Source organism: Spodoptera frugiperda, chromosome 28 (assembly GCF_023101765.2).
Source record: "Spodoptera frugiperda isolate SF20-4 chromosome 28, AGI-APGP_CSIRO_Sfru_2.0, whole genome shotgun sequence".
NCBI lineage: Eukaryota > Metazoa > Arthropoda > Insecta > Lepidoptera > Noctuidae > Spodoptera > Spodoptera frugiperda.
Genome location: NC_064239.1, coordinates 3,787,671 through 3,808,018, shown reverse-complemented (window position 1 = coordinate 3,808,018; position 20,348 = coordinate 3,787,671). Strand labels below are relative to the sequence as shown.

The following is a 20,348-nucleotide window of genomic DNA, read 5'->3' as shown; positions in this document are numbered from 1 at the left end:
ACCTGGTACCAGGGAGTAGGTTGAAATTGGGGTTTCTGGATCAGATGGGATCCAGAAACACCCAATTTCAACTATCATTCACATATTCGAAAATAGGGGTTCCGAGATTAGATCCAGAAACACTCAATTTCAACCATCATTCATATATTCGAAAATAGGTGCAATGATTTAATTATTCATGAAATTAATATTAAGGTATGTATTCTGCGACGCACCTGTATACGTGTAATGAGCAAGTGTGTATCTGTGCTAATACAACTTATCCATTCAGTATTCAATTGTGTATTCGATAATTCAATATCATCTATTCAGCACATTGCAGTGCAAATAATTGAATGCGGTTATACGTTCTCCGATGTCGTCTTATATAAAGCTTACGATATACGTCAGTGATGCGATAACTTATTTATGTCATTTCCACAAACAAGGTACACAAATATCATTATTAAAACTAGGGAGGTCCTGGGTTTGGTCCTGATTCGAAACAAGTATAACTAAGTATAGTTTTCTATTAGTAAAATATAAACACGGTTACACAGATATAGCTTGGTATGTAAAATGATGTATGTATGTATATATGTATGTCTTGATATGTTAGACCTTATCAAGGTATAGCACCCTATCTACTTCTACAGGAATGATCTATTTACTTAAAATTTTATGACGTAGAAATAAAAAGCAAATAATATTTAGAATGATTATATTTTAAATATCAATTACATGAAGTTGAACTTAACTTTTTAACTATTTTAGTAACTAAATACTCAGTTTCACTCATGATTTCATCAATATCGCTTCGCACTAAATATTGTATATTGACGCTTGCACTATCTGGATCACTGTCTATTTCGTCCATATGACGACCATCCACATCATGTACAATTATTTTTATTATTCGGCGAACGGTCCCGGACTCTTTACGCATGACAAAGGATTTGTTTTTAAAAGATTTTGATTTATTTTTTTTCTTCTTTAATTTTTCCTTTTCTATTTCTTGCTGTCTACTCTCCTCACATGCCTGTGCCGACACTTCGGCGTACCAGCTCTCTCGGTCTTGAGCATAGTAAAATGGATTAAAAACTGGATCTGAGCTCTCTATCAAATTCTGAAATAAAAATATGCATGATTTTAATTGCGTTATTAAATAGAATTCATTGTTAACATCGATAGTCGTTTAGATACTTACGTTACGTTGTTGGTCAATGTTATCTAAAACAGGACTGTAGGAAGGTGAGCGTGACATATTCAATTCTACGTCTAGACTTTGTTAAATACCTAGAAAAAAAAACACTCTAAATTAATATTTCATTTACTATTATTTTATCTCAAAAAGATAAATAAAAATAAAAACAACTATGATTAAAACATAGTGTTATGTAGAAATAAATATTGACTTATGTACTAGACATATTAAATAATGATTGTACCGTCTGATAATAATGTTGGTAATGTTTTTTAATTGTTGGATAAAATACTGAGAAATAATATTAAAACTTACCGATATTACACGATAAAGACAGCTGCAACAGTCAGGTGTGAAATCAGATTAGATTTTAAATAATTTTTCTCTTTATATATAATTTAATTGTAATCTATAGAGTTCAAAATCGTACGTTTTTGCTAGGTATTACATCCTATACGAAAATGGTGTGATGAAATTGAAAACATCTCAACACGTGCCCAACAACTTTGCAATGTAAGTTGTAATTCTTTTTAAGGGATGGATCAAAACATCAAAACGAAATAGCAATATCGATATACTATTGTTACGCCTGGCTTTGCCCGCTATTATTAAACATTTTTCATAGTTATAATTTTTATATCACCTGAAAAAAGAAGGTAATATTTTTATTAGTTATTAATTTACTTATAAAGAAGTGTCGGTACATCTATCTGCTGGGATCGAATACAAGATTGAGTGAATCGATATATATCGATTCACTTAATCTTATGTGGTGTGGTTTACACCTTCAAAAAGATTTAAAATTATTGATGAATCAGTACTTCTATAAAAAAGTATTTTATATATTAAATATATCTATATCTCTCTCTAAAATAAAAGTTTATGAAAACATCACTGTCTTTTGCTTGACGCAGTCGGGTAAAAATTTTTACAGTAAGCTAAACTTATTGTAACCACAAAAGAGATAGGCACAGAAGGTTGGCTCCATACAACGAGTGACGACAGATGCACGTAAACATAGACGGGTACGTACATCAGTTGCATGGATCCATGGCAAGTCGTGAGCCAGTGCCCGCGCTTCGCTTTTATGTTCGTTGCATTATTGCTCAATATAGGGAGCTGGCCTTCTATACTTATCTATTTTGTGACTTGTAACCGTGTAGTATTACAATATTGAAGACAATGTAAACTATCGTATTTGGATGCAGTCAACTGACACAGCATTTTGATTACACGTGCCATTTTTCATATTTGGGATAATATGACGTAGATTTACCACTATTTAAGAGGGTAGCAGTTGAAGTTCGATTGCAATACATTTCTACAAGGGCTAGTAGAATCACTGACTACCTACGAGATTACCAGTATCTACCAGATCTACAAGATGTAAGTAACCTTGGTTTACATAACCTTATTATCTATTATACAATTACGCTATTGTCCAATCATTCTACTATTCGATTATTCTACTACTCGATCATTCTACTATTCAATCATTCATTAATTGAGTAATATAATAAAACATACAAAACAATTATTTATCCACTTAATAATAAAATACTAATACTGTTTATTTAATAAACTTTACTTTACTTTCAGGTCCACGCAAATGGCCGATCAGTTGTTCCCGTCTTCAGATGAGTCAATAGTTGACGCTCCAGTCCCAGTCAAGACCAGTAAAAAGAAGCGGAAGACTGCAGAGAAGGCATCGGGTAGCCAGCCTACCGCTAGTAAGAAGACTAAGTCGAGAGCTACGGTGCGTGATCTCTTCGGCACGGATAGCGACGATGACGAACTGGATCACAGCGTCGGTAAAAAAGCAGCACCTATCTATTCCTATGTTACGCGTAGGCTAGCTAACGGTTTCTCACGACAAATTGATGAAGAGAAAACTGGGGCTTTTTATATTGAGCTAAAAGTTTATAATAGTGACGAAATCGAGCGGGTACCACCAGTCAATCGATGGCGGCACTCCGTTATAACTATCAAAAATAAAACTAATTCGGACACCGAGTCCTGGAGGCATTTAAATGCATTCATAAAGGAGACAAGGAAAGAATTTAAAAACCGTACACCTACTTTTATAAGCTCGTACCAGTAGAATTAAACAGCTGTATAATAAAGAATAGATAATGAAGTACGTAATCATAACTCTCAATTAATCATTTATATGGACCTGTATAATCATTAAACTGTATTTACTAATTAACCTAAGACAACTATGTATTTTAAATGTAGTTTTGTTTAATTAAATGTATGTATATCTTATAGTATGTATCATTTTTCTTTTCAGTGAAATCACCCTCTACTGATTCACCATCAAGTTATATGTATTGTGATAAATGTAAAACAGAGATACCGAAACCTGAATTCAGATATCATAAACGAACTAATATCCATAAATCGAATTGTTTGATAAAGTCAAAGTTTGAACATATTGATATAATAGCTACAGCATTTAAAAACAGAATAATGACATATCGCTTAAACCCATCTATAGAAGACGAGTACCTCCTGCCGGAGGCGTTCTTAGATGGAAAACGAGACGATGTTTATAAATTAATTGAGTTATCATTATTAAAACATACATGTATTAAAGTTAACTTTGAGCTGTTTGCTTACTTTGTTTTACCTAAATCAGGTGAGCAGCAGCTGAAGTCATTTAATACAAAATACGAAGTTATTTATAAGAGTACTGATTTTGATCAGATTTATTTAAATATGAGAGAAACTTTTAAGATGAAATTAACTGAATTTGAGCACTGTGAATCGGGATGGTCATTCACATCACTAAGTCATTTAGAAATAAATATAAATAAGTATTCTCCCATGAGAGGTGGATCTTATATAGAACTACCCGTTGTTATTAAAAATACGAAGAGCTGTATAAATGTCTACAATAACGATGAATATTGTTTTTTATGGAGCATCTTAGCAGGATTATTTCCAGTCAAAAACAATGTCTGTAGGACAAGCTCTTATCCGCATTTTAATTCGATATTTAATATAAAAGGGATGTCATTCCCACCATCCGCCAAAGACATCAGGTTGTTTGAAAAGAATAACAGTAATTTAAGTATTAATATTTACGGATTGGATCAACATTACACTGTAACTGGTCCTCTTTATGTGACAAATTTTAAGAAAGATAAGCATATTAATTTATTGTATTTCGAGAAAAATGACAGAGCTCATTATTGTTTGATCAAAGATCTTTTACGCTTAGTGAGACGTCAAGTTTCCCGTCATAAAGGTCGAATGTATTTATGTGAGACATGTTTGCAATTTTTTACTAGTGAAATGAAATTCCACTCTCATGCCTGTTCTAAAATTATAACATTATTACCAGACAAAAACAGCACGTTACAATTTAAGCATTTTGAGAGACAGCAAAAAATCAATTTTGTTATATACGCGGATTTTGAAAGTCTATTATGCAATTATGATGAAGAAAATACTAATAAAAATACTATAAAAAATAAATTACACCTGCCTTCATGTTTTGCATATTATGTATGTTGTTCACATGACACTAGTTTAAATAAATTTGTTACTTACACAGGGACAGACTGTGTACAAGTGTTTGTCAAAAAATTAATTGAAGAAACAAAATCAATACATAAGGTTTTGATTACTAAAAAAGCTATGAAACCTATGACTCCAGAACAAATGAATAATTATCGTAGTGCAAGTAGATGTCATATTTGTAAAAATTTATTATTTGATGACAAAGTGCAAGATCATGATCATATTACATCAGAATATAGAGGTGCAGCTCACTCACACTGTAATTTAATTTATAAAGTCTGTCCATTCATACCTGTCATATTTCATAATTTATCTGGCTATGATTCCCATATATTTATCAAGGAATTGTCTAAATATGATGGTGAAATAAAAATAATTCCAAAAACAAAAGAAAAATATTTATCCTTTACAAAAATTATTGAAACTGATAAATGTTATAAACCTTTGCAAATTAAATTCATAGATTCATTCCAGTTTCTTAGCACAAGTCTCGATAATCTGAGTAAAAGTTTAACAGACAGTGATTTCTTAAATTTAAAATCACATTTTCCTGATGACAAAAAATTCGAGTTAATACGAAGGAAGGGTATATATCCATATGAATATATTGATTCATGGCAGAAATATAATGAGACACAACTTCCACCAAAACATTGTTTTTACAATAGTTTGCAAATGAAACATATAACTGATAGCGAGTATGAACATGCGCAAACCGTTTGGAATTACTTTAATATTAGTAGTCTTGGTGAATATACTGATTTATATTTAAAAAGTGACGTATTATTATTATGCGATATATTTGAAAATTTTAGAAAAATATGTCTACAGCATTATAATCTCGATCCTGCACACTATGTAAGTTCACCTGGTTTAAGTTGGGACGCCATGCTCCTTTACACGGGTGTTCAACTCGAGTTGATTCATGATTTAGAAATTTATAAGATGATAGAAAAAGGAATACGTGGTGGACTAGCACAGTGCTCTCACCGATATGCTAAAGCCAATAACATTTACCTCCCTCATTTTGATGATTCTAGACCGTCGTCATATTTAGTATATCTTGACTGTAACAATCTTTATGGATATGCAATGACTAAAAAATTACCTATATCAGATTTTAAATTCATGACAAGTTTCGAAATGGCCAATTTTTGTTTGTTTGATATTCCTGACGATGCTGAGTACGGTTACATTTTAGAAGTTGACATGATGTATCCAGATAATTTACATAATTTACACAAAGATTTGCCTTTCGCTCCGGAAAAGTTCATACCCATAGGAGGGAAAACAGAAAAGTTAATCGCGAACTTGTATGACAAGTACAACTATGTTATACATTATATATATTTAAAAGAATGTATTAGACATGGACTTATTTTAAAAAAAATTCATCGGATACTCCAATTTAAACAAGAAAACTTTTTAAAAAAATATATAGACTTAAATACTCAATTACGTCAATCAGCTAAAACATCATTTGAAAGAGATTTCTTTAAACTTTTGAATAATTCAATATTTGGAAAAACTATTGAAAATAAACGAAAACAGGTTGATGTTAAACTGGTGACTAAGTGGAATGATAATAAGAATAGAACAAATAAAACATTATGTGCTGAGAAACTAATTGCAAAACCAAACTTAAAAAGTATTAGTGTTTTTAGTGAAGATTTTCTTGCAATTCAATTGGATCCTGAAAAACTTGTTTTAGATAGACCCATATATGTTGGCTTTGCCGTACTGGAATATGCTAAACAACATATGTATAATTTCCATTATGACTTTATTAAAAAAAAGTACGGTGACAATGCAAAACTGTGTTATACCGATACTGACAGTTTATTATACTTAATACATACACAAAACTTTTATAAAGATTTGAATGATAATATATTGAAATTTGATACTAGTAATTTTGACATTAATAATCCTTATTGTATACGAAAGTTAAACGATAAAATTCCCGGCTTGTTTAAAGATGAATTAGGTGGTGATGTAATAACCGAATTTATTGGATTGAGAGCAAAACTGTATTGTATTAAATCACTGAAAACACAGATTAATAAAGCTAAAGGTGTATCAAGGCCAATTACAAAAAGTTTAAAAATATCTAACTATAAGAAAGTTTTATTTAAGAATATTACTTTTAAATGTAAGATGAATATGATTAAATCAAGCAAACATGTACTGTATTCACAGGCAGTTAATAAAGTAATTTTAAATAGAATAGATGATAAAAGATTAGTTCAACCAAATCAAATAGATACATTACCTTGGGGTCATTGTGATTACATATGCTAGAAATTTTGTATTATACAATGTATACTGCTATGATTCAAAATATATAGTTGTATCTTAAATAAAGATAAGATTTGCCTAATAAACTATACATTTGGTTTATATTTGACTTTTATTTCCTACAGACTTATATAAATCCTGAAACCTATAACAATCATCATTTTGCAATGAGAATCTTGTACTCAACACCTGTTTGACTTAATATAACAAAATAAAACAAGTATATATGTGTCTGTTAAGTAGTTTTTGAATTAATAGGTAAGATGAAGTTGATCAAGCAACCCATATCCCTCAGTGTTAATAATATAAGATTAAATGACTCCGTTCACCATATCAGACATAGCGCTTTATTACCGAATACCATTCGCTGTATAATATGTGGTCCATCGAACTGTGGTAAAACGAATGTTATGATTAGTTTACTGCTGCATGAAAATGGGCTCAAATTTAGAAATCTGTATCTTTACTCTAAAACTTCTTTTCAACCTAAATACCGTTTCTTGACTGAAGTATTGAAAAGAGTACCACAGGTTAATTTCTACGAGTTTAATGATGATAAAGATGTCATTTCTCCGAGTGAAGCTTTAACAAATTCTGTATTCATTTTTGATGATGTTGCGTGTGAAAATCAAGTAAATATCCGAAATTATTTCTGTATGGGTAGACATAAACAAATAGATTGTTTCTATTTATCTCAAACCTATTCAAAAATTCCAAAACAATTATTACGTGACAATGTTAATTTTCTTATTATATTCAAGCAAGATGATGTGAATTTAAAACACATTTATGAAGAGCATGTTAGTTCTGATTTACAGTGGAAAGAATTCAAGAATATTTGTCGAACTGTTTGGAGTAAACCTTATAATTTTCTACTTATTAATAAAGAATCGTCACTAAATAATGGAAGATACCGACAGAATTTTGATATATTTTTTAAATTTGACTGACTGTTTTACATATAAGTAATTAACATGCCAAATCAAATTCAGTATAACTTGTTCTTTAGCTGAACGTAGTTGTTATATATAATATAACATGGAGAAAAATATTAAAATAGAATTAATGAAGTCTGTAGACTCCATAAAGAATAAAATAAAACAAATGAAAAACCAGGAACACTCAATGAATTTGTCACTTGATAAAATGTTAAAACCTGTCACAGATCCCCTTAAAACCCTTGTTGATTCGAATAAGACAATAGAGAAAATACAAACTTTTGAAAATACACACTCTAATTTTGAAGACATGGAATTGGATGACATTAATACTAGTTCATCAACGAAGTTTGAAGAATGCTACGATCCACAACCGAATCCTATACAGATCGTTAAAAAGTCTCTATTATGAAAATATATTTAGTTTTTTTTTTAATTAGTAAAGTCCCAGACGGAATTAGTGGATGATTTAGAAATATCATTAGAGGGTCGTGATATCCATGATATTTATGATGGGGTAAATATACCATTTGGAATAAGGAGTGCAAACAAAAAATTACTAATGGGTAATTCAATAGTTTCATTTTCTAAAATAGATAGTGTGAATGATGACAATGTCGTTTTAATTAAAATTGGTGACAAAAGCTACAATTTAACCCCTGGTTTAAAAGAACTTTTACTTCGAAGAAAACCTGATTTGAAACTAATATCGAGCAAAGATAAACTTGTCTATAAAGATATGTTGCATTATACAAATGCACATAAGAGAGATTTTAATCCCAATGGGCAAATAAGAGGCGATAAAGGTATAAAATATCGTGAAATAATCAAACCATTGTTTTCTGAAACGTTAAACAATAATGTTGTCACTAAATTTGGAAGAAGCTTACCAACCCTAAAGAAATACAAAAATAACACTGACTTGGTATATTGGGATGATCCTAACGAACTGGTTGACAGATTGAAACTATTAATTGCTTCGCGAGATGCCGGTAATACAAACCATGATAATGAAATTTTATCAATAATCGAAGAATTAAAAGAAGCTGGCATAATTAAATAATAAATAGTCATATTAACATGCTTTTTATTCAGTATTTTAGCTGAATTCAAGGCAAATATACTAAATTGTGAACATGAGTAAAGCTGACGTGGTAAACGAAATTCATAAAAATGCGAGGGTGAACTATCCACGAAGACGTGTTATCATGAAAGATATAGACGACTTGTGGCAAGCAGACTTAATTGATATGCAATCAATTTCAAAAGAAAATAAAAATTACAGATATATTCTTGCTGTCATTGATACATTTTCGAAATATGCTTGGGCCTTTCCTATGAGAAGTAAAACCAAAGAAGATATGTGTAACTCTTTCAAAACTTTGTTAGATAAAGGACGTGTTCCTAAAAATCTGCAAACAGATAATGGAGCAGAATTTTATAATAACAAATTTCAGAAGCTTATGAAATCGTATCATATTAACCATTATTCAACTTTCTCAACAAAAAAGGCTTCAATAGTTGAACGATTTATCAGAACATTGAAATCGAAAGTCTATAAAGAATTTAGTTTAAAAGGCAATTACAATTGGGTAAATAATACCCTCAATGATGTTATTTACAAATACAATCACACTCACCATCGCACTATTAATGAAATCCCTGCTAATGTGAACAATATTAATAAAAAACTGATATTAGAAAGGTATATAAAATTGTTAAAAAATGATAATTTAAAAAGCAAGTACAAAGTAGGTGATTATGTACGTATCAGTAAATACAAAGGAACATTTGAAAAAGGTTATACTCCCAACTGGTCAACAGAAATATTTAAAATTCGTAAAATACAAAATACAACTCCTATAACTTACTTAATCGAAGATACTATCAGAGGTCAGCCTATTTTAGGTGCATTTTATACACAAGAACTTCAAAAAACAAAACATCCCAATGTATATCTAGTCGAGAAAGTTCTTAGAAGAAAAGGTAACAGGGTTTTAGTAAAATGGTTAGGTCTATCTTCAGCTGAAAGCAGTTGGATTGATAAATCGAATGTAATATTATAAAACTCGAATCACGTAACTATTTATTACAGTATTCAAAGCAGAATCATCAGTCTTATAATGTGTTTTGGAGAGAGTAGTCTTCTCAATTGGCTTATTAATAATATACCATTTGAATTACATTTACCAGGATATAATTACTGTGGTCCTGGTACTAAATTAATAAAAAGACTTACACAAGGAGATAAAGGTATAAATAAGTTGGACGAATATTGCAAAGATCACGATATTGCATATCACAAGTCATCAAACTTAAAGGATCGACATAAGGCTGATTTAATTTTGTTAAAAATGGCGAAACAGCGAGCGGTTGCTTCCGATGCCAGTATAGGTGAAAAACTCGCGGCACGCTTAGTAAGTAAGGCTATGTCGGCAAAAATTAAAACTGGTTCTGGTTTGAACAAAAAGCATTCTCCAAAAATTACACCTGGAAAAGGGTTAAAAAGTAAATTAAAATCTGTTATTACAAAAGCAAAAAGACACATAAAAAAATTAAAACCTAAGACCAAGAAAATGGCTATAGAATTAGCTATTGCCGCTACCAGAGAATTAGCTGATGATTCATCGATTAAGCTCCCTCGTATTATTCCTATTCCAAAAACTGGCGGAGTACTACCTTTGATTCCTATTTTTGCGGGATTATCAGCGGCGGGGGCTTTAGCAGGCGGTGCAGCTGGTATTGCTAAAACCATAAATGAATTCAAAATGGCTAAAAAGCTGTATGAAGAATCGAAGAGACACAATGAAAAAATGGAAGCTCTATGTATTGGGAAAGGACTACACCTTAAACCACATAAAGGCGGACTTGGAATTTTTGTATCAAAAGAAAAAAACTAATAAATCGGCTACCCAAACGGGCCTTAACTAACTTTGACATTTTAAAGTACGGAAATAGAATTCCTTATTTTAGAGGTGTCTTTATGAGAGATGAGCTCCCTAAATATCCTAATAAAAAAGAATGTGGAGTTATTAATTTAGATAGTTCTAAAAATCCTGGTTCTCATTGGGTAGCCTATGCAAAATATAATGATTATGTTGAGTATTTCGACAGTTATGGAAATCTTAAACCTCCAAGGGAATTTATAAAATATGTAGGTTCTAACATTCAATATAATTATGAAAATATACAACGTGATCACCCCTTCAATTGTGGACATCTATGTTTAAATTTTTTAAAGAATTTTTGGTATAATCAAGAAATAAAATAAACAGGATCATATAAAAGAGTTCAGTATGCAAGCATGTCTACTACGATTACAATCTCTGGAAATAAATCAGAACTGGTCTCGTATTTTCAACCACCTCTTCATTTATCTGATCAATACGAGTGCGGTTTACTATACTTTTCAGTAATAAAAAAAGACCAAACGTGCCCGTTAATAACAACAGTTTAACAGCTGTAATCAGAATCGAATGTGATCTTGTGCACGGTTCATATTACAACGGATTACCGACTCATTTTATTCATGAATTTATATCTGATACTGCTCCAGGTCGCAGCTACACAGAAATACCTCAGAACGTTATTTACTTCCCAGTGAACAAAAATATAATTTCATCCATATCTGTCAGGATCGTAGATCAGTTTGGTTACTGCATTGACTTTGGTGAAGAACATATTCAATTACGTCTTCATTTAAGAAAAGCAAAATGATAGTATATAATAAAAACCCTCCAGTGAAAATAAAACGTCCTATTCCGTCAACAACCGTTAAGGTGCACAGACGTAAGAAAAACGTGAAGAAATTGACTAAATCAAATAAAGATTTTCTTAAAGCTTTAGGGTTTAAAGTATGAGTATACTACAGATTACTGATTTACCACACTTTGATAGTTCAATCGAAAGCTATGAAGTCCATTCATACAATCCCTACAATAACAGCTTTAGAGAAAACGATGAAATCAGAATCCCCATACATCAGCAAGACATATACGTGCTACCATCAGCCAGTTCAATCTACATCGAAGGCCAGGCAAAGCTGTTCGGTAAGGATGGGCATCCGAGCAAGAAAACTGTTACGTTCACTAATAACCCTGTTATGTATTTGTTTCAAGACATCAGATACGAAATGAATGGAATTGAAATAGATCGTATAAAAAATTCCGGAATAACATCAACAATAAAGTCATACATCTCATTAAATGAAGCAGAAAGTAAAGTTGCTGCATTGTGGGGTTGGAATTTAAACGGGTTCCAAAGTGATGGGCATTTTAGCGTTGTGGTGCCATTAAATAAGATTTTAGGGTTTGCAGAGGATTATAATAAAATTGTAATAAATTGTAAACACGAACTTATATTGAATAGGAGTAATTCTAACTTAAATAGTATTATTCTTACTGATGAAAACGTCCAGCTTCAAATAGATATACAAAGGGTTCAGTGGAGAGTACCACATATAAAAGTTTCAGATAGAGAACGTTTAACACTTTTAAAGCATTTAGAAAGAGATAAACCTATTCAGATGGCTTTTAGAAATTGGGATTTATATGAGTATCCTTTACTACCTAAAACCACAAAGCATTCTTGGTCAGTAAAAACTGCTTCTCAATTAGAAAAGCCCCGGTATGTAATTTTTTGCTTGCAGACTAATAGAAAAAGTAATAAATCAAAAGACAGCTCAGTATTTGATCATTGTGATGTGACAAATGTAACGCTATTTTTGAATTCTCAATATTACCCTTATGAACCTTTAGGTTTAAAGTTTTCTGAAAACAAGTACAGTATATTATATGAAATGTATGTGAAATTTCGTCAGTCGTATTATAGCAGCCCAATCGATCCCTTGCTTGATCTGAAAGATTTTAAAGAAAAAGCACCACTTTTTATTATAGATTGTTCAAGGCAAAATGACTGTTTAAAAACAGGTCCGGTAGACGTAAGGTTGGAATTTGAATGTTCAACATTAATACCAGATAACACAACTGCCTACTGTTTAATTATTAACGATCGACTTGTGGAATACAAACCGTTAAGTAACATTGTGCGCAGGCTATCATGACTGCAATTGTAGATGTTCAAGGTTTCAAAACAGAAGCTAATGAATTTATAATAAAGGAGATTGCGATATTATGCGATAAAAAAATACAGGTATTTCTAATAAAACCTCCATTTCCATTTTACAATTTGACTAAACAAGAACGGCGACAAGTAAGTTGGATTGAGCGCAATAGAAAGATACACTGGAATGAAGGAATTGTGCCTTACTCAAATTATCAGAATTTGGTTATAAATATTTTAAGAGATAAATGTGTTTATGTCAAAGGTTCAGAAAAAGTGTCATGGTTAAGAAACATTGTAAATAGTACTAATGTTAATAACTTAGAAGATAAAGGTTGTCCTAGTTTATTAAACTTATATAAAGAATATGAAAACTCTCATGATCTGTATAGCTGTATTAATCATGATTCAGTATGTGCATTAAAAAATGTTTTCTGTTTAAATAAATGGCGTATAGACAATGTAGTATAAACACTCTAAGTAACTAATAAATTTTTGAAATAAATATTTTCTTGTTTTATTCCTTAAAGGTCGATTATATAGTAATTCCCACAGTTCATGGTTTATTTCTCGAACAGATGATCGAATCAAACGTATTGGCTAAGTGAATACAATGAAAACCATATCAGGAAGTGCATCGAATGAATGATGAGTGATGTCATACAACATGCTTATCGTTAAAGTAAACAAAGGGCATGAAGTAGTCCGCTATTTTGTTACATATTTGATGACACGTTTGTGACGAGTGATTGAATATGAGTACATAGTACCTATTTTTGAATACAGTAAATAGTAGGGTAAATTGGGTGTTTCTGGACATGCATATTAAAATGAATAGATAAATATAGGAGCCACTAGATCATTCTTTTCAATTAAATGAATGATAGTGAAAATTGGGGGTTTCTGGATCTCCTCTGATCCAGAAACCCCAATTTCAACCTACTCCAGGGCTTGCCTACTATTAGGCATTCGTGGGAAGAGTGGAAGGCTTTATTGAGAGAATCTTTCCCGTCTACCGAGAACTATGCTGAACTTCTGACCGAAATGCTTAATAGAAAGGCACGCCTTGGTGACTCCTTAGAACTATACTATTTTTCCAAGATAAACTTATTAAATAGATGTAAAATATTTGGTAAGCAGGCCGTAGATTGCATAATATTCGGGATTGAAGACAAAAGCATTCGGTTAAGCGCTCAAGCAGGAAAATTTAACAAACCCGAGGAAACTTTAGAGTTTTTTAAGACAGTTAAGTCTCACCCTAGGGAGTATAGTGAGAGTATTCGGAGAGAAGGAACCAATAGAGATAAGCGTTTTCAAAGTTCTACTTCAATCGCGACCAGCTCTGAACCATCTAAAATTGTTGATAAAACTTTTAGAAATCGACCGAAAGGAAATGCGGTTTGCTTCAATTGTAAGGAAGCTGGTCATATGAGCTTTCAATGTCGTAAACCAATAACCAAATGCTCTGAATGTAACTTTTTAGGACACGACTCAAACACCTGCCCTAAAAAGACCTCCAGTAACTCTAACGTCTCTAGTAAAAATGATAGTAAACCTAAAAGTGTTCTTGAAGTATCCATAAATGATGATAGCAATGACAAGTATAGAGTAGGCATAAAAATAAACAGCGTAGCTATTGCTTGTCAAGTTGATTTAGGTAGCCAAGTTACTCTTATACGTAAGACCGACGCTCATAAAATTGGTCTTCAGTGGGACACCGTACAGGGTCCATTGTTGAGAGGATTAGGCAGTATTCCCTATCTACCCGTAGGTAAAGCTTTTGTTACAATTGAGATCCAGGATGTAAGAGAAGAACATGTAGAGGTCCTGATAGTTGATGATTCACTCATAAACATTCCAGTACTCCTTGGGCACAGTTTTACGGAACGACCTAATTTAAGAATAGTAAAGACAGCCACTGATTTACGAATCGAAAAGGTTGATGTAAGTGGTGAAGCTAAACTTCTGCTTATTACAGTTGATGATTTTGAATTAGATATAGGAGAACTTAGAGCAGTTTCAGTTGGAGCTAAAACGAATTATAGTGGTAATATTTATGTTGGAGGCTCGATAAGGGGTAGACCCGACAGGGAATACTATTTGTTACCTGGTGAATATCAAATGACCGATGGAGTGTGCCGCGTTCTAATACAGAGCTTAAGTTCTCATAAAATTCGTTTTAACAAGAATACATTGGTTTCTCGAGCTAGGACGACCTTTTCTCAGAATCGACTTTTAGATGTGTTACAGATAAATACCGATTCGGTTAATGGAACTCATGGTAATTCCGTGAAAATGGGAGAGGGACTTACTATTAGTGAAAAGGATAAATGTCAGGCTTTATTATCGAAGTATAAGGCTTGCTTTTCAACTGGTTTGCATGATTTAGGCTACACATCTGTGGCTGAAATGGAAATTCATTTAACTGATACAACACCAGTCGTATACAGGCCTTATCGACTTTCGCATTCGGAACGTGCCTATGTTCAAGGTTTGGTGGAGGAAATGGTAGAACATGGTATAATTCGTGAATCTAGCTCGCCTTATGCGAGTCCGATTGTCCTTGTTCAAAAGAAATCGGGTGAGAAGCGGTTGTGCGTGGATTACCGTGCCCTTAATCGACGCACGAAAAGAGACCACTACCCGCTTCCGCGCATAGAGGATTTGCTTGACCAGCTTTCAGGGCAGTCACTTTTCACGACGCTTGACCTTGCATCCGGTTACCATCAGATCGCCATTGCTGAAGCTTCCAAAGAGAAAACGGCATTTGTCACACCCGAAGGGCAATACGAATACAATCGTATGCCCTTTGGATTGGCAAATGCACCTGCTGTTTTTCAGCGGGTAATCCATAAAATTCTCAATAAAACTAAGGTGCCATTCGTCATCATATATATGGATGACATTTTAATTCCATCGAAAACATTCGATGAGGGCTTACAACGCCTCGAACAAGTCCTTAGCTTATTGCTGGATGCTGGGCTGACACTAAAAATGGAAAAATGCAATTTTTTCCAAGAGAAAATTGTATTTTTAGGTTTCGAGATCGGCAAATTCGGTATCAGACCTGGAGAACAGAAGACCCAAGCTGTGTCCAAGTTCCCTGTGCCGCGCAACCAAAGTGACGTTAGGAGATTTCTTGGCCTGGCCGGATTTTTCCGCAGGTTTGTCAAGGACTTTGCCCTACTGGCGAGACCTTTGACAAACCTGCTAAGAAAGGATACTGCTTGGCATTGGGCGGAGTCACAGCAAAACGCATTTGATACCTTAAAGAGGTTGCTAGTTGAGAGACCAATCTTAGCACTATATGACCATAGGGCCGAAACCCAATTACACACAGATGCGAGCAAGTTCGGCTTGGGAGGCATTCTGATGCAAAAGAACGGGAATAATTCGTGGCAACCCGTGTCTTATTATAGCCGTCAAACTAGCGCTGATGAACAAAAACTCCACTCCTTCGAACTAGAGACGCTCGCAGTCATAAACGCGTTAAATAAGTTCCGCACCTACTTATTGGGTATAAAATTTACCATCGTGTCTGACTGTAATGCATTACGGTCGACATTTACCAAACGAGATCTGATCCCTCGGATATCGCGGTGGTGGATCCAATTTCTTGAATACGACTGCAGTATTGAATATCGTCCAGGTGAGAAAATGACTCATGTTGATGCTTTAAGCAGAGGCGCAATCGTAGACCAACAAGAAACAATACACGTGCTCGATATTTTAAATGTTAGTGCAGATGATTGGATTTCAACAGTTCAATCCGCCGATGAAGAAGTAAGGCGCATCAAAGAAATCGTACAGGATCCTGAAACCGCCAAAATTGCTGCTGTTCATAAAGAGTATCAGGTCAAAAATGGTCGCGTATATAGGGTAATCGAAGGCGGAGGATTAAGATGGCTTGTCCCGAGGGGTGTGCGCTGGCAGGTGCTCAAAACCAACCATGATGACGTAGGTCATTTTGGTTTTGAGAAGACCTTGCAAAGGATCAAGTCGACATTCTGGTTCCCAAAGATGCGGAAATTTATTCGAAAGTATGTATCAGCGTGCTTGGAGTGTGCACACCATAAGGTCCCATCTGGCGCTAAAGAGGGTATGTTACATCCGATTCCAAAAGTGGATGTCCCACTACATACCGTACACGCAGATCATCTCGGACCATTTCCACGCAGCAAGCACGGTAATATGTATATTTTAGTGATTGTGGATTCTTTCACAAAATATGTCTATTTATCTGCAGTCCGTAGCACAAAATCAAAGGCAAGCATTAAAGTTTTTAAAACATATTTTAGTTTATTTGGGTGTCCATCGCGGCTGATTACCGATAGGGGTACCAGCTTTACCAGCAAGAGATTTAAAACGTTTGTTCAGTCTGTTGGGGTGAAACATATACTCAATTCAGTCGCAACTCCACGTGCTAACGGACAAGTCGAACGATATAATCGCACGATTTTGGCTTCCTTGGGAAGTATGACTCACGGAAAAAGTAGTGACATTTGGGACATCTTTCTTCCCGATGTCCAATTAGGCATAAATACCTCGATACATGACGTCACAAAAAGATCACCAACTGAATTGCTGTTTGGGCGAAAATTAGGCAACCCATCGCAAGGTATTTTGAATAATGTCTCTGAAGATATTTTAATAAGTGAGACCAACGAATCCATAGAGCAAATTAGGTCAGACGCTAGTGATCGCATTAAAGAAAACCAAAACAAAAATAAAGATCGTTTTGATAAGCATCGAAAATCACCAAATAAATATAAAGAGGGTGACCTAGTCAGGGTAGTAAGATCTATTGTTTCAGGCTCAGGAAAATCGAAGAAACTAGAATCCAAATGCCAAGGACCGTATCGAATCAAAAAGATCTTACCTAATGACAGGTTTATTATAGTAGACACGCCGCTTACACGGAAGGGAAAAGCATACGAGAATGTGGTAGCGATAGATAAAATTTACCCCTGGATGAGCTTCGATGCACCGTCATGTTCTTCTAGTGACGAACGTATCTAGTTATAAGTAATAGATCATTATTTTAAAAATATCAATTTGTGAATACAGTAGATTTAATTATAGACTTTGTCATATTATACCTAACCTTATAACTAAGCTATACTCAACAATGTTTCCACAGACAAGTATAGTTTTAAATCATAATATTTAATTTGTTAACGCATAGAATTACAATATTAATTTCATTGTTTTTATGTTATACCTCGCAAATATGTAACTTTAGCCGATGATCTACTTGTATGACATTATTTTATAAGTCATTAAATAGGTATTTCAATGAAACTGATTATCTTAGTAAGAGAATTTAATTAATTTAAGCGATTCACACCTTGCACAAAGCTTTGGTTGGTTTAAATAGAGCATGAGTGCGTTTTGAAAAGGATAACTTACCTTAAATGAGAGCTTTGGCAGATTCGAGCCTAGCATGAGAATTATTTTATCTGTTCAGTGAAGGTGTTTCATAGCACAGAGCTTGATTAGATGCGAGCTGGACATGAGTGATATGGCCCAGAGGGTCTTAGCACAGAGTTCAAGCGGAATCGAGCCTAGCATGAGAATTATTTTATCTATTCAGTGAGGGTGTTTCATATCACAGAGCTTGGTTAGGTGCGAGCTGGACATGAGTGATATGGCCTAGAGGGTCATGGCACAGAGTTCAAGCAGAATCTAACCACGTACAAGTGATATGATATAACACGCAGTCACAGCAAATTGATGGTGAAAGATGTGAAGTAACCTCCTTTTGTTTGGCTATATCTAATTATATAAAAGTAGAATTAAGTAGATTTGTTGCTTTCAGTACAAAAGTAAATTTAAAAAAAATTGTTCGAAATTGATAAATAACATTAAAAATTACTTAAATGATCAGTTAAAATTAATGTTTGTTTTAAAATAAATGTGACCTTAAACGAAGGGACCCGTTTATGTGACGGATGGCCGACTGTAACAGTCATTAATTTTATCACCTATCATATTTATATTCATTACTAATTCATCTTATTATTTTTAGTTTAAACACTAATCTATCAAATAGCAATATTCTTAAAACCCGATGATAGTATTTATTATAATTTAAATCGACTCATAAATCGATTCAGTTTTCGAACGTTGCAACACTGTCTCGGCCCGCCATTCGCCATTTTGGTGGGATTTTCGAATTGTCTTGTTGTTGAGAGACTCGCCGATATTTTTGTGCAGTAGAATAAAATAAACTACCTACTTTGTGAAAGTTTGTGTTTAACTCAAGAACCCCATCCTTCTGAGCGTTTTTCACTTAGTAGTATTATAAATGCGAAAGTTTGTGTGCAGTTTTGTTTCTCATTCACGTCGAAACAGCTGAAGGGATCGGGATACAACTTAGAACGGGGAAAGATTATGGTTTGACATACTAGATCAATAAAACGTCAACATATATTATGTAAGAAGTATTAAACCAACTGTTTATAACATTTCAATGACATTAATACCTATAGCTAATAGCTTTGACACAAGAAGGTTGCTTTAAAAACTCATTGCTGTTTCTATATTACGCAACCTCGGAGAAAATATGTAGTTAGTTGCAGCTACTTGCATAATAGACAATCGTTTTATTCACATTGTAATGTTGGCAATAAAAATGTCCAGCGGCCACAAGTTTTGTGCAGTTTGCAAGAAACTTATTGTTATTTCCCATCTGAACTGTCTATATCCCGACGAAGTGCGGATGTTTTGTGTAACATTTGCATTTTTCTATGACCAGTTACATGAATGTGAAGATAGTTGAAATAGTATTGTAGCAGACGTGTGTGGCTTCTGTCAGGTTCTACGCGATAAAGACTTGGGTATGTTTATACAATACTACTTAAAATTACAAAACTTTTTAGTATACTTCATACAAAACACCCAAAATTCATTCGGCGATAGGACTATGGACGGTCTTATTGTCACAAACAGACAGACTTACTTTGGGCTGCACGACTGCACGGTTGGTGCGGTGGCTGGGCAAGTGGGCACCCGACTGCGGCACATCGGGTAGCGGGTTTGATTCCCGCACGGAGCAACTCTTTGTGTGATGCACAAATGTTGTTTCGGGTCTGGGTGTCATGTGTATGTGAAATTTTATGTTTGTAAACGCACCCACGATACCAGTACGGTCAAATTAGACCAAAAAATCAGCAAACTCGCGACAAATTCACTCCCAGTTGAAAATTGGTACAAACGTTAAAATCACAATTATAAACATTGTGTCAAAAGTCCTAATTGATCCCGTTTAAGGAAAAACATTAGCAGGGTAAGAAGGTCCAAAAATGGGGATTGCGCGATTTTCTTAAAAACGGTAAGTT

General features: G+C 33.6%; 3 protein-coding genes and 1 long non-coding RNA gene across 21 annotated transcripts in view; 2 read left to right on the top strand and 2 right to left on the bottom strand.

Annotated features, from left to right (window-relative positions):
- The window catches only part of LOC118265576 (spore coat protein T-like), an 86,812-nt gene that overhangs the window by 29,732 nt on the left and 36,732 nt on the right, over positions 1 to 20,348 (bottom strand). The window lies entirely within an intron of this gene.
- On the bottom strand, positions 684 to 1,726 carry LOC118267877 (uncharacterized). Of its 2 annotated transcripts, XR_007707358.1 has the most exons (3): positions 1,499 to 1,726; positions 1,187 to 1,275; positions 684 to 1,105 (listed from the first exon to the last, which is right to left on the bottom strand). It is a non-coding gene; the product is annotated as an uncharacterized LOC118267877 (long non-coding RNA). The 2 variants fall into 2 exon arrangements; XR_007707357.1 differs by having other exon boundaries at positions 1,187 to 1,726.
- On the top strand, positions 2,058 to 3,451 carry LOC118281466 (uncharacterized). Its single transcript, XM_050706148.1, has 2 exons — positions 2,058 to 2,569; positions 2,783 to 3,451. Coding segments are annotated over exons 1-2 (504 nt in total). The 5' UTR covers positions 2,058 to 2,567; the 3' UTR covers positions 3,285 to 3,451.
- Positions 3,512 to 7,111, top strand: LOC118281422 (uncharacterized). The gene has a single exon (XM_050706099.1). It carries the CDS (start codon positions 3,512 to 3,514, stop codon positions 7,010 to 7,012), a length of 3,501 nt encoding a protein of 1,166 aa, XP_050562056.1. The 3' UTR covers positions 7,013 to 7,111.

Coding starts and splice junctions, on each gene's coding strand:
- LOC118281422 (XM_050706099.1), top strand. CDS start 3,512: ATGTATTGTGATAAATGTAAAACAGAGATACCGAAACCTGAATTCAGA.